Source organism: Primulina huaijiensis, unplaced genomic scaffold, assembly GCF_012295235.1.
Source record: "Primulina huaijiensis isolate GDHJ02 unplaced genomic scaffold, ASM1229523v2 scaffold43167, whole genome shotgun sequence".
Classification (NCBI taxonomy): Eukaryota; Viridiplantae; Streptophyta; class Magnoliopsida; order Lamiales; family Gesneriaceae; genus Primulina; species Primulina huaijiensis.
Genome location: NW_027360427.1, coordinates 6,041 through 20,645, shown reverse-complemented (window position 1 = coordinate 20,645; position 14,605 = coordinate 6,041). Strand labels below are relative to the sequence as shown.

Below are 14,605 nucleotides of genomic sequence, written 5' to 3'. Positions count from 1 at the left end.
TTCTTATTCGGGCTTACCCTAATTAGCCTCATTCTTTTCATCAACCCTTTTGATCAAGAATGTCAGAACTTAAGTCTGATTGCAGCCATCAGATCATAGAAAGAGCGTCTAGTAGCATCGCCTCATGATCCCTAAGTATCACTGATAGTGCCTGCAAGAACCTTAAGTTATGATAAGCATATTGTACGGTCCTTTCAATTCATATATTCCAATCGAATCTGCAACCATTATTATATTGATAATTACATTTGAATTTGATAACGATGTGATGTATTCATTAGTAATAATATATAGTAACGTGGTATGTACAGCTAGGAAAATACATTTTCCTAAAACACATGTCTTGCTCTGGCTAGAGATTACTTGCACTATTGGTTCATCAGATCACATAAAATATCTTCACTCGTAGTCAAACAGTGAATCCACAACTACAATGTATTTTCTCCTACATATTTTGAAACTACATCCAACGTCATCACATGATGACCCTCAATGGAGTCGGTAAACGGATCAAAGTGCGTGCTAGTACGTAGAGTATCTATGTTGTCTCGAGTCAAAGTACTAATTTCGTACAACTATAACCACAGACTATTCCACTCAATAAATGATAACCACTTAGACAGTCGAATGGAGGGTTGTTTATTGCATCATCAAATGATCACTCATCTGTATGAATGTACATCTCCATACCCTTGCCAATGAAACATGGCGTTTACATCACATATGTTAGTCTGAAGCTCAAACGACCTTTATCTTTATTTTATGCGGCTGATTCAACTAGAAACCTGTTTAGAATATACGACACACTTCCTAATGAGTTTCATAATTTCATTGCGATGCACACCTCATGATACCTATAGTATATTCAAGGGCTTTATTTATGTAGTTTGCATGAGTATACAGATAAAGTAAATGACATAATTGAATAATACAGTAAAATATTATTAAAATAAATGTTGTTTTTACGTTAGAATCATTAAAATCCAAGCCACAAATTAGTTCGTTGGACAACTATTTTAACATATATATATATATACATACAGAAGGTTGATTGATGAAGTATAAAATTGAATTAACTACAATTAATTAACACATAAAAAATATGTGGATAAAATGTAAGTAATTGCCAAATCACATCTTGTTTTCAATTTAGATTTATTGTTTGAGCTAGAAGTTACATGTTTCCGGCTCTCTGCTTTTATATAGTTTTTTTTTTTTTTAATAAAAAAAAGGGTTCACCTAATAGCTTAGAGATTCGATTTCCTCTTCACATACATTAAATTATTGTCGTACCAATAGACTGTCCAAGAATTTTTTTTTATTTTTTATTTTTATATGTAACACTTTTTTATTTTTATTTTTTGTATAATTTTATATTATAAGTTAAATCGACGTTGACAGGTCAATGGTTTCTTAGTTCGATTATTTTAACGACAATGAAACTTGATACGCAAGAACGAACTCGAAAATTTGTCTAGAAGAAGCTACTTTTAGTTAATAATTACATATATAATTTAATAATAATTCTGGAAAATGAGTGTGGCAAGACTTAAGTCTTTTAAATAAATTATATATTAAATTTGAAAATTATTTTAAGCAGATAGGGATTGATTTTATGTTGGATCTCGGTTTTCTCGTGCCCAAACGCAGCAGAAGTTTTAAAATTTTTATTTTATTTTGAAAATCAAAATATATTTGTTTTAGACACTCATAGGAAGTTGAAATTTTATACATTTGGTGAATTAAATCACTTGGCTCCAACTAATCCGGTTTAGGCGGATATAGCTCTTTATGAATCCATACGAACTTTCTTCGAAAACTCCGTTCTTTATTTTTCTAATCAGGTCCACGACTAGATGATTTGTTCATCTTATAATTTTCACTAGAAAAATTAGAAGAAGTTTTTACGTTGGAGATTGAAAACGAGAGACGGCTCAAACTTCTCCTTCAAAAGGAAGTGGCCGAAATTTTGTGGAGAGAAGGAGGAGGATTTTCGAAAAATTGTGAATGAATTGTGTTTAACCTTAAGCCTAATACACATATATATAAGCTTAGGGCCCATTAATAAAATTAAATACTTAATGGGCTTAATCAATTAATTATTCTAGTCCAACTAGTTTAATTAATTAATTAATCTTTTAAAGTCCAATTAAGAACCTTAATATGTATGTTGGTCTTGTACTCCTACAAGTCCATTATACATATACCAATTACTTTTAATTTAAATCCATTATAAATTCAACATTTGAATTTAATATTTAAATTATAAATTCAACTCTTTGAATTTATTACCTCCAAAATTTAATATTTAATAAACTCAATTTTTGAGCTTAATAAATTAAATCCATCATAAATTTAACATTTAAATTATAAATTGAACTCCTTGAATTTATTACCTCCAAAATTTAATATTTAATAAACTCAACATTTGAGTTTAATAAATTAAATTCTCAAATTTTATAAATTCAACTCCTTTAATTTATTCTCTCCAAATTTCATAAATTCAACTTCTTGAATTTACTATCTCATAATTTAATTATCATAAATTCAACTTCTTGAATTTATTATATCATAATATAAATTCAACTCCTTGAATTTATTCTCTCAACGGGAACAAACGATCCATTGCTTATGTGACCCTCAATGGTTCAAGGATACAGCTAGCCGTGGGTTCACAACTACTTGTGATTCAGAATAAAATTTATTCTTATTCGGGCTTACCCTAGTTAGCCCCATTCTTTTCATCAACACCTTGATCATGAAAGTCAGAACTCATTTCTGATTGCACCCATCGGATCATGGTAAGAGCGTCTAGTAGCATCGCCCCATGATCCCCTAGGTATCACTGATAGTGCCTACAAGAACCAGTCGATTATGATTAACGTACAGTACGGTCCCTTCATCTCATATATCACGATCGAATCTGTAACCATTGGTTCATCGAGGGTTGCATATTAATTCGATAACTATGTGACACATATAATTGTGGCATTGCGTGTACTATTTGGAAAACTCCTTCTCCAACGTACATCTCATACTCTGGCCAGAGATTCCATGCACTATTATTACTTCAGATCACATAAGATATCAACACCCGTAGATGAGCGGTGAATCCCCGACTACAATGCACTGGCTCCTATATATGTCGCAACTATACCCAACCTCGCCACCTGATGACTCTCCTGGAGCCGGTAAACGAGTCAAAACATAGTCCTAGCATATAAAGTCTCAGTGTTGTCCCGGATCGTAAGGACTAATGTGTATAATCATAACCACAGACTTATCATCTCGATGAATGATAACCACTTGGAAAGTTCGAGGGAGGGTTGTTCGGTATAATCATCATATGACTACCTATCTGCATGTTTGGACATCTTCATGCCCTTACCAAGAAACGCAGTACACAACATCACAGATGCTAGTCTCGAGCTCAAGCGACCTTTATTCCTGTTTTAGGCGGCTGAATCGACTAGGAACTAATTTAGAATATGCAGTGTTTACAAATGAGTTTCAACATCGAATTACGATTCATTTGTATTAAAGCATAACAAGGTCTTTATCTATGCTGCTTGCATGAGTATACAGATAAAGTATAACGAAACCATTAAAAAGTAAATTATATTAAAATAAATATTGTTTATTACACTTGAGTCAATAAATTCTCAGCCAACAGTTGGCTTACAGGACATCTATTCTAACATTTTACTATTATCGTCATGAGTTAAATCGGATATAGAAAATAATTTATGGATCATTTCTATTATCTTGATAACAAAACAATTAATAAAAAATATATAGTCATTACTTATTCATCTTTACAATCGATTACGAATGGGTTTTTAAAAATAAGAAAGCTGGAAATAAATTAAATAATTAATGGTTTTCCAAAAAAATCTTCCAATTTATTTAATTCTCCACTCTACAGTTATCCGTACTGACATTATTTTTTAAAAAACATTTTACAGTAAGAAAATTTTAATCATGTTTCTTTAAAAATATGGCATCGAGATCTAAAAAAGTTAATATAATATTAAAAATAATCATAATTATAATTTTGTTTAACCTTGGAATCCACAGTTATTATCTTTGTGCGTTTTGAGTAAATCCAAATGATCAACACAGTAACCTGAAAACCACGCTGACTTGATAAATTAGAATGGATAAGTCATATGTGACAGACTCAAAATTGTGATGAAAAAAAAAAAAGAAAGGATTAAACCTCTAATATCTCGATAGGAACTCATCATATACCGTTAAAATTGAAGATTGAAGAAAGTGTGTGTGTGTGTGTATATATATATATATTAAATATATATTTTTATACTAATTTTAAAATTCGATCTTGAAAATTGATAGACATGGTTTGAATGTGGTTAAACTATAAATGTTAAAACAGAAATCTTTAAGTTGGTAAAAGCAATCTTTCTCTTTTATTCTTATATATTTGTATATGTATCATGTGAGATGTGAATGGAAGAATGTGGTCACCAAATTGTAAAAAGGGATCTTGAAAATTTTTTGATATGAATAAATTTAATAAAAAAAATATCAATTTATGCACCATATCTTTTGTCAAACTAGTCATTTAATTCGCGAAAAATGTATGTGTTGTCATAAAAAGTCAAACTAGTACTGGAACTTGCAGCAGCTAGGGATAAACCAAGAGAAATTGAGAACTAAATTTTTAATGTCATTTATTTTGAGTTGATAATTTTTTTCTCGTTTTCATTTATAATGTATTGTTACATATTTTTTGTCTTAATTATACAATACATCTCATATTTCACATATCAATATGTATGTAATGTTGTTTTATATACGACAAAAAATATATACGTAGATCTGGATATGTATATTAACTAATACACTATACACATTAGGTAATCAAGAAAGCCTACAGAATATCACAGACAGACAGACTCAAACAAAGAAGATTTTCGTAAAATTCGACCTTGATTTAAGTTTCACACGTTCAACTAACTCATCTACGTCAATTTGACTATGTAAGTCATTATATTACATGATATGTACGTATATCTCAGTCAATATTGTTTATATGAGATGTACCTTTCACATGAGATATCATGTTATTTTTTCAGAGATAGCATGTATTTGACCATTTATATTATTATAGAATTTGTTATAATGCCACGCTATATTAAATATCATATCACACGTAAAAGACATTATTACGCGTACTTTAAATTTTTTTATCACATTTTATATTTCATGAATAATTCTCCTCTCTCACTATGAAATTTTATGCAAAATCAAATTAAGAAGCATATCCTTCAAATTATAACCATTACTTTTTTAGATTTATTCTACCCTATCTTTGTGGTAAGAGTAGGTCTTTTATGAGACGGACTCACGAATCTTTATCTGTGAGACAGATCAATCCTACCGATATTCACAATAAAAAGTAATACTCTTAGCATAAAAAATAATATTTTTCATGGATGACCCAAATAAGAGATCCGTCTCACAAAATACGACCCGTGAGACCGTTTCATACAAGTTTTTGCCTTGTCTTAATACCGAAAAATATCCAAAATTTTTATCCAAACATCGTAAAGAGATCATATGTATTTTTTGTCTACTTTGACCAATACATTGTATCATATGAAAAAATGACACGACTTCTCGTATTGCTGTTGGATCTAGTGGTTAGGGCACTGCCCATATACTAGGATCGAACTAACATGCTTCGTTAATATAATAGTACATCAAATCTCAGTTAAAGAACTTGAAAAATAGGTCAAAATTGCTTCTTAAAAAAATTTCACATTTCAACAACTCAAGCCTAGAACAAAGAAATTAGAGGTGAAGACATATCGGTTTGTGTCGATGGACTCGATACCCATATATTTGGTATTTTAACTTGACTATGAATTATTGCATTTTAATTAATCATGCAAATATTAATTGATTTTTTTAAGAGTAGGTCTATTGTGAGACGGTCTCACGAATCTTTATCTGTGAAATGGATCAACCCTACAGATATTCACAATAAAAAATAATATTCTTAGAATAAAAAATAATATTTTTTCATGGATGACCCAAATAAGATATCTGTCTCACAAAATACGACCCGTGAGATCGTCTCACACAAAGATGCTTTATTTTTTCCTTTTTTGTTTATAAATAAAAATGTATCAAATATATAAATTCATATTATTTATATACTATTACACACTCGTAACATGTGTATCTCAGCTACTAGTATATTAAATAATATTTCGAGTGAGGAGTGAAGACTAGCAACTCGAATAAATAAAATAATCTGACCCAAATTTCACTCAAAAATATAAGAGTAGGTCTCTCGTGAGACGGTCTCACGAATCTTTATCTGTGAGACGGGTCAACCCTACCGATATGCACAATAAAAAGTAATATTTTTTCATGGATGACCCGAATAAGATATTCGTCTCACAAAATACGACTCGTGAGACCGTCTCACACAAGTTTTTATCACAATATAATTAGATACATACATGAATTTGACTGGAATTCGACAATTCACCAAACAAATAAATCAACCCCAAAACTCGTAAGTTGGATTGATTTGTTTGGATATGTAGCCTAAGACCTTAAGTCATGTTTCAATGGTATAACTTAGCCAGCTTTGTGCCCACACCCCCACACACAAACACCAACTCACACATCACCACTCCACTAGTGTGGAATGTCCAAATCATGAATTCTTGGAGAGAGAGGAAAAAAAGACAGTGAGAACAAGAAAGCGATCGATTACATGTCAATGGAGGTTATATGCACCTTTCTTTGTTGCCTATATTTATGATTAAGCCACTCCCCCCATTTCTCTTGCATTACACACTCGTTCCTCTCGTAACTAGAAAAAATCTAGCTGCCTACGAATTGGTCTTTTGCCTTGCTGAATAAGCCGCTATTTCTTGACTCCCAACCATGGTGAGAGTTGTAGATTTTCTTGAAAAGCCCTCTTTGAAAATGGGTTTTGAGTTTTAAGCTAATTTATTTGTTGTCCCATTCAAGCAGGGGGAAAACATGGAGACAGGGTACGACATTCTAAGCCCATCGAAAGTCAACAATGGGAAAGGAGGATTCAGAGCAGCTTCCTTCGTTTTCGGTACCAGGCTTAGTTTTTTGTTTATTGATGAGTATTTTCTTGCACAAATGGTCAGTGAGAACTACGTATTAGCACAGGATTTGATGTCTTGTTCTTGTGTTTGTATGTAGTTTTGGCGGCATTGGACAATATGGGTTTTGTTGCCAATTTAGTGAGCTTGGTTCTCTACTTCTCGTACAAGATGCACTTTGATCTGTCTAGTGCAGCAAACGCTCTCACCAATCTCATGGGATCAGCTTTCTTGTTGTCAATTATTGGTGGTTTGATCTCGGATACTTACATTAACAGATTCAAGACTTGCCTAATCTTCGGCTCTCTTGAAGTGTTGGTAAATCTAATTATATTGAAATGTCCCTGTCTTGAATCTTTTTGTGAATTTTTTTGGGATAATTCAAGGATCATTGAATAAATTACGAGGAAATATTTAGTTTGCTTGGCTATAATTTGGGAACAATAATTGCCACGCGGTTATGGGCTACAGTACTATTTCTAAAAATTGAGGTGTATCATTGTCACCGGTTATGATTTAGATGCTACTAAGTTTGGTCTTACGCACTATTATCTTTTTTCACATCGAAGGGATAATATCAATGTCATGACATTGATATTTGCCATTTGGTGAGAAAACATTCCATCTGGTTTAAAGTTTTTGAAATGTACGAATTCTTGAATTCTTGCTTGATGTGACTCATGAGCTATTAATATTATGCTTATGAACCCCTTTATGATTAAAGAAATTATGTCTTGTTCTTTTTCTGTTAGGCTCTATCAATGATGACAATCCAGGCTCATGATGATAATTTACTACCAAAACCTTGCGGAAAGTCCAGTTGCATTCGAGGTGGAATTGCTGTCTATTTCTACGCGTCGTTGTGTATCTTGGCGTTAGGTATTGGTGGGGTAAAGGGTTCTCTTCCAGCACTTGGTGCAGACCAATTCGATGCCAAAAACCCAAAAGAAGCCAAGGGTCTTGCTAGCTATTTCAACTGGCTCTTGCTTAGTTCTGTTGTTGGTTCGTCAATTGGTGTTACTGTCATTGTTTGGTTTGCCACTAATAAGAACAATCAGAATTGGTGGAAGGGATTTCTTACTTGTGCTATTGGTTCATCAGTCGGATTTATCTTTCTCGCAGTTGGGAAACCGTTCTATCGCCTTCAAATCCCGCGAGAAAGCCCTCTTGTAAGAATTATACAGGTACAAATATATGCATTGCTTTCACCTTGTTTCATGCTAAATAAGCATCTTATCTAGCATTATTTAATTATGTACACTCGGTCCACTGTTATTTGACAGAATTGATGTAGGTTAGATAGAGTTATGATTACTAATTCAACTTTTCTTTTGTGTGCAGGTTGTAGTTGTGGCAATAAAAAATCGTGGGTTGTCACTTCCAGTGGGCACTAGTGAGCTATATGAGATCAACGAGAAAGACTCAGACCGAACAGCTCAAAAAATTGTTCATACCAATCAATTTAGGTATTCTCATAATCTGATATGAGTATGCTTCCTATGTCTGACTCGTGTCAAGTAGATATAGTTCATTCTCTTACCAATGCTGAATTTGAATCCCTTCTCAAATATAAATTTGTCTCCTTGATCATTAAAACATGGAATTTTGAATTTTGTTTGAAAAACCAAACTGGATTGGGAATATAATATCCTACCAACATATACATGCTGATCATGTCCACTTTCTTTATTATATCTTATTATCTTTACATAACGCCAACTGTAGGTGGCTGGACAAAGCAGCGATTCTCCATCGAAATGCCGAGCCCTCCCCTTGGAAAGTTTGCACAATAACACAAGTGGAAGAAGTAAAAATCCTAATTAGAATGTTGCCAATTATTGCTAGTACAATCCTGCTTAACACATGCATGGCACAGCTACAAACGTTCTCAGTTCAACAAGGCTATCGAATGGATTCCCATCTTGGTTCTTTCCAAGTTCCAGCAGCTTCAATCCCCATCATCCCTTTACTCTTTATGATCATCCTTATTCCAATCTACGACCGTCTTTTTGTCCCCTTTATTCGTAATTTCACAAAGCATCCATCTGGAATCACACAGCTTCAAAGAATAGGTGTTGGCCTAGTTCTCTCAGCTCTGTCCATGGCCATCGCCGCAGTTATAGAAGTTAAGAGAAGAAATCAATCTTTGAGGAATCCGTTGAAGCCCATTAGTCTTTTTTGGTTGGCATTTCAATACGGGATATTCGGTATTGCTGATATGTTTACTTTAGTGGGATCGCTTGAATTTTTCTACAAAGAAGCTCCTGCTGGCATGAGGTCACTTTCAACCTCTTTCACGTATATATCACAATCTTTTGGGTATTTCTTGAGCAGTGTTTTTGTGAGTGCTATAAATTCAGTTACGAAAAGAATCTCGCCAAGCAAACAAGGTTGGTTGTATGGGCAAGATTTGGACAAGAACAATTTGAATTTGTTCTTTTGGTTCTTGGCAATCTTGAGCGGGCTAAACTTTCTCTGCTTTCTGTATTTCGCAACATGGTACGAATACAAAAACAATGACGCAAATGTAGTCGATAAGAATGCTGTTCCGACTTCACAGTCCATCAATCCTCTCTTCAAGGCAGTGGCGGAAGAGGATCCGTTGAAGGCTGTAAATGGTGGCTCCGCCGTTGAGCTAACGAATGGGAAAGATTGATATAGTATATTTACATGAAAACAGGAGATGAAACTTAAATGGTATTTCGTAAAGTTATAGTCTTGATGGCCTTTCCAATTATTATTATTAATTTATTTGTGGGTTTTTGTGTGCTGTGATTTTTTATGATCTTATATTGGCTTGAATCGATACTTAGATGTACTCACAATAATGTTGTAAAAATGTTTTTGGGGGAATGGATATTTACTCTACAAGATATAGATATAGAAAATATGAATGGATTTTGATTGTTCTGTGGATTGCATCAGTTCTTTGGCAAAAACTTGTGTGAGACGGTCTCACGGGTCGTAGTTTGTGAGACGGATCTCTTATTTGGGTCATCCATTAAAAAGTATTATTTTTTATGCTAAAAGTATTACTTTTTATTGTGAATATCGGTAGGTTTGACCCGTCTCACAGATAAAGATTCGTGAGACCGTCTCACAAGAGACCTACTCCAGTTCTTTTTTGGTAGTCTTATTCTATCGATGAGCCCTTTGTTCACGATGATGGCCCGAGAAAAGACTCGTGCACATTGAAGCGTCCTCTCGATACCTAGTTTCAAATGATTTTATAATGCTCGTATAGTCTTATTCCTTTTCAACCCACCCCTAGACTATGGATTTTGTTGTAGGGACCGACTTAATGAAGGGAAAATCTTCGTAGGGGTGGTCGCGAGTTCAAGGACGATGTCGAATCGTAATTTCGATATTTGCGGCCGAGGCAAATTCTAATCATGTTAACGGAAAAACATCACTTTTAGTCATGTAAATTTTGAGTTGTAATATCTTTAGTCATATATCTTTTATAGTTAAATATACTCCGACGATCAATTTTAATATTTGATAAATGTAATTTTACACTTTTATTTTCGGGGTTTTTGACATAGATTTACGCTAATTTTCGTATAGAATTATGTGTTTGATATTTGTTGTGTTTGTGCAAAAATATAGGTAACATGAATTTTTATGGTACAAAAGATATGAAAGTGAACAAAGAAGTAAAAGCATATGATAAAGGAAACAAATTCGAAGCTCAGGCTCATCAACGCTTATTTTTGGACGCTGAGGCACCCAACGTCGCCAAATAATTTTATTCGAAGGCAAGAAAGACGCCTTAGCGACTACTTCTGAGTGCCTCAGCTTCTCAGTCACGCAAAAATATTATTCGAAGGCAAGGCGCTTCATTGATTTTAAAATCCACATCGATGATTCAAAAAAAATTAATTAAAATTTGAAATTCATTATCAAGTAGATTTTGTCAAACAAATCAATTAATTTATTATTATAGATTTGAAATATCTAACTTCAAATTTATCTATCCGACAATCTGAAATTATATGTTCTTTGTCTAGATATCACTTGTATATATATTCCATAATATTTGTATATCTATAGATCTGGTAGAAGAAATAATTAAAATGGGTCTAAGATCTTGTTGGGCCAGGATTTATACTCTTTTATCTTTTCAGAAATTAACATGATTTCTGTGAAATGTAAATGGACCTAGCTAAACAACCCCCAAGTGCAATTTGTCACTACAAGCAGGAACATGTCCATTTCCGTAATGCATGTGCTAGGATTTTACTAGCTTTTTGTGTGGATTTCGAATGAAAGTAAGTTCCGATTAAGATAATTGTATCCGCCCCACTAAAAAGAGCGGCGGGATATTAAACGGATTACCATATAGAACGCCACATAAGAATTCGAGAGCAGTATGCCGGACTTAATTAATCGCTCTTTGTGGTGCAGTTGAATAAATCTCTCCACTAGGGGAGACTTCTTGATTTTGATTGGATAACGAAACTCCATGATGATGATGATGATGATGATAAGGATAAATGTAAGAAACAAATAGGTTAAAAATTTATTCATTCTTAAACTCTCGACATTTACATATATTTTGTACGCTAGGAACATAATAATTATATACATTTTCATTGGCGTGATTCTTTAATGTTTAAAATTAATTATTCTTACATGATACAATATACGGCAAATTTCAAATAAATCTTCAAACCTTATTTTCATTTAAACTTTACTCCATTTCTCATCAAAAGTTATTTTAAGCTTCCAATTTTATTTTTAAAAAATTCAAAATCAGCGTTGAGCCATTTTTTTGGCATGTGACATTGTTATATCTATAGGGATACACAAGGTTTCCCGTCTATATTCCATGTATATGAGAGTTTTATATACATATAGCACATCATGCTTTCATGTAATAAATTAAATATTTTATCTCTTTGATCGGAATGCCGTCGGATGACTGCTCCTTACAGCCTAACCACGTAGTCACAACAGATGGTTCCTGACGTAGATCCCTTAAACAACATTTAGCACAACCACGTATCGTTTCCTACCTCATGGTGTATAGTAAAGAAGTTAAATTTTGAAAATAATATATGAGAGGGACAATAAGCCAATGTTCTTTTATTTAAATATACAACATATTATTCATAGTAACCTCTTGTAGAGGAGAAGAAACTTTTATAGCTACTTATTGTAACTGGAATTACAACACACATAAAATGAAAGTATTAAATTTTATTTTGAAATGAAAATGAAGATGTTGAATAATGAATTCATCTTCGGACTTCAAACTTGTAATTGCTTTGCCAGTTGTGTCCTACAACATCTTTTAGTTTGTGTACCATTAGTTAGTAGTAATTCATGTTGTGGTGGTTGGGTGGTCCATCCTCCACCAATGTAGTAGTTGGATCATATTTCTTGTTTACCTTTGTCGGGATCTTTTGCTTTTGTATGGTCCCCGGAGAAAACGTGTCTTGTGTGAACCTTCACCACTTGGACTTGCCTCCATATCATGTTTTCGGTCAGATGTGGACCGAAAACCTTTACCGAATTCGGGCTCTTTCTGGTTTGGGCATTCTAGGCAAATTCCTTTTCACCATCTTCCCATATGAGCCATATTGCAGAATTTACGACGAGTTTATTTACTTCCTAGTAGCTTGTTATTCCACAGAAGATTTTTTTTTCTTTTCAATACTTCTTCAAAGCTTGTAGTTTTTCTTGTCATAGTATTTAATAGAAAAGATCTATTTACAGAATTTTGATAGAACTTAAATAGAAACTTGAATTTGTCCATCTCTGTAAGACAGACCCATGATCCTCATGATCATCTAGTGGAGATGTCGTCAGTGAGTGATGAAACGAGAGGTGTTTCATTCTCCAAATGATCCTTGATGAACTTCTGAATGGTCATGTCTGGTATTCTCAACTTGATGAAGTGAATGGCTTCATACGAGCCTTTCTCGGCTGGTTTGGTGCTGCACTAAAAAAGTAAAGTTCCATAATATCTCCTCTTGATTATTTGTCCATGTTTCACGAACAGTTTTCTGAATTCATTTTGGTAGTGCTTAGATTTTTGGGAAACTGGTTGATGCAGTATAAATTGAGGCAAGTGCCCCAAATTCATATCATGTTTCTACCTCCTTGGGTATATGAATTTGGTTTCATCCATATCTTATGATACTTTCCTGCTATATCAACTCAGATTTTGGCTGGGTTGATACATATTCTTGTTTTCCATTTCTCTCAGTTCTGTTTGTATATCTGAAATGGAAAAACTATAAGCTCGTTAATACCAACCATATATTTTTTTCGTTAGTTTGAGGTTTAGGGTTGATCTATTCTTCTTCAATCCCCGAGATGAAAGGTTGACTTGAAGGTTCGAGATAAGGATCCGGAGGTCAATTTTTAGCTTTGGCCTACTCATCTAAAGATGATCCCAACTTAGCATTAGTGCTAGGGGTAACTGAGTCCTCTACTCTAGGTATAGAGCCATATAGTCTAAAATTCTCTATTTTGGAAACCAATGCCTTCTCAATAGACCGGAGAATTGAATTTTGCAATACAGATCATAACTGACTATAAGCATATAAACAACTTGTTATTCGATCAGAGACAATGATTTCATCAACTTGTTGTAGCCTACCCGCAACTTCTTCATTTATAGCAAGCTTATTGAACTCGGTTTGAAGCATTTCAAGGTGTTCCAACAATACCTTTGCATTTTCATGATGACATCAATATTCGCATTAAGAAATCTGCAAGAATATTTTCATTAGATTTAATAATAACAATATCAAAAATATAATTTTGACACAAAACATGAGATCTCAATAATCCAGCCTTCTCGTGTATAGATTCAATTTTATTTTTCATGAAATCTTTTATCTATGTATTATCAACTTTTATAGTAAATTTATTCGCATGTAAAAATAATTGTCATATTTCAAAATCCATTTTTACTGCATAAAACTAATTTTTGTCGATATGTCATCGTATGACTTTTGCATCTGAGAATAGACAACTTCAATACCCACATGGTTGTTCTCCACTTGTGTGAGCTTTGTAAAAATGCTGCCCACCAATGATAACTTGAATATTTACATAATATCATATCATCTTCATCTTGAGAAATAACTATTTTTGGAAGATTTTTTCAAATCTCTTTTAGTTGGCTAAATCTCTTTGTGTGTTTTTCTGTCCATATAAATCTTGCATCTTTTTTCAGTAATGAACTAAACATTTTCATATGTTTTTCTAGGTTCTTAATGAATATTCCATCAAAGTTAACATCTTCTAAATAACTTTGAAGTTGTATATTCTCTTTTAGTTCATCTGAAAAATTATGCACATTTTCTACTATATGTTTTTGCATAATTATTTTTGACTCATCTATTTATATTTCAAAGAATTCAATATTCCTTGTAGATTATCTTTTTTCACATAAGACTAGTCTTTTTTTATAAACCTTAGAGAAAATATCTAAATTTTTAATATATTTGTACATATTTTTCGATGCCATT

General features: G+C 33.0%; 1 protein-coding gene across 2 annotated transcripts; it reads left to right on the top strand.

The window, feature by feature from the left end:
* The first annotated feature begins 6,658 nt into the window (after window positions 1–6,658).
* LOC140969955 (protein NRT1/ PTR FAMILY 4.5-like) lies at window positions 6,659–9,971 on the top strand. 2 transcript variants are annotated; one of them, XM_073431489.1, is made up of 6 exons: window positions 6,659–6,930; window positions 7,015–7,108; window positions 7,219–7,436; window positions 7,871–8,302; window positions 8,460–8,584; window positions 8,844–9,971. In XM_073431489.1, exons 1-6 carry the CDS (start codon window positions 6,928–6,930, stop codon window positions 9,772–9,774), a joined length of 1,803 nt encoding a protein of 600 aa, XP_073287590.1. In that variant the 5' UTR covers window positions 6,659–6,927; the 3' UTR covers window positions 9,775–9,971. The 2 variants fall into 2 exon arrangements, with proteins under 2 accessions (XP_073287590.1, XP_073287591.1); XM_073431490.1 differs by having other exon boundaries at window positions 6,660–6,930; window positions 7,018–7,108.
* Window positions 9,972–14,605: the final 4,634 nt, after the last annotated feature.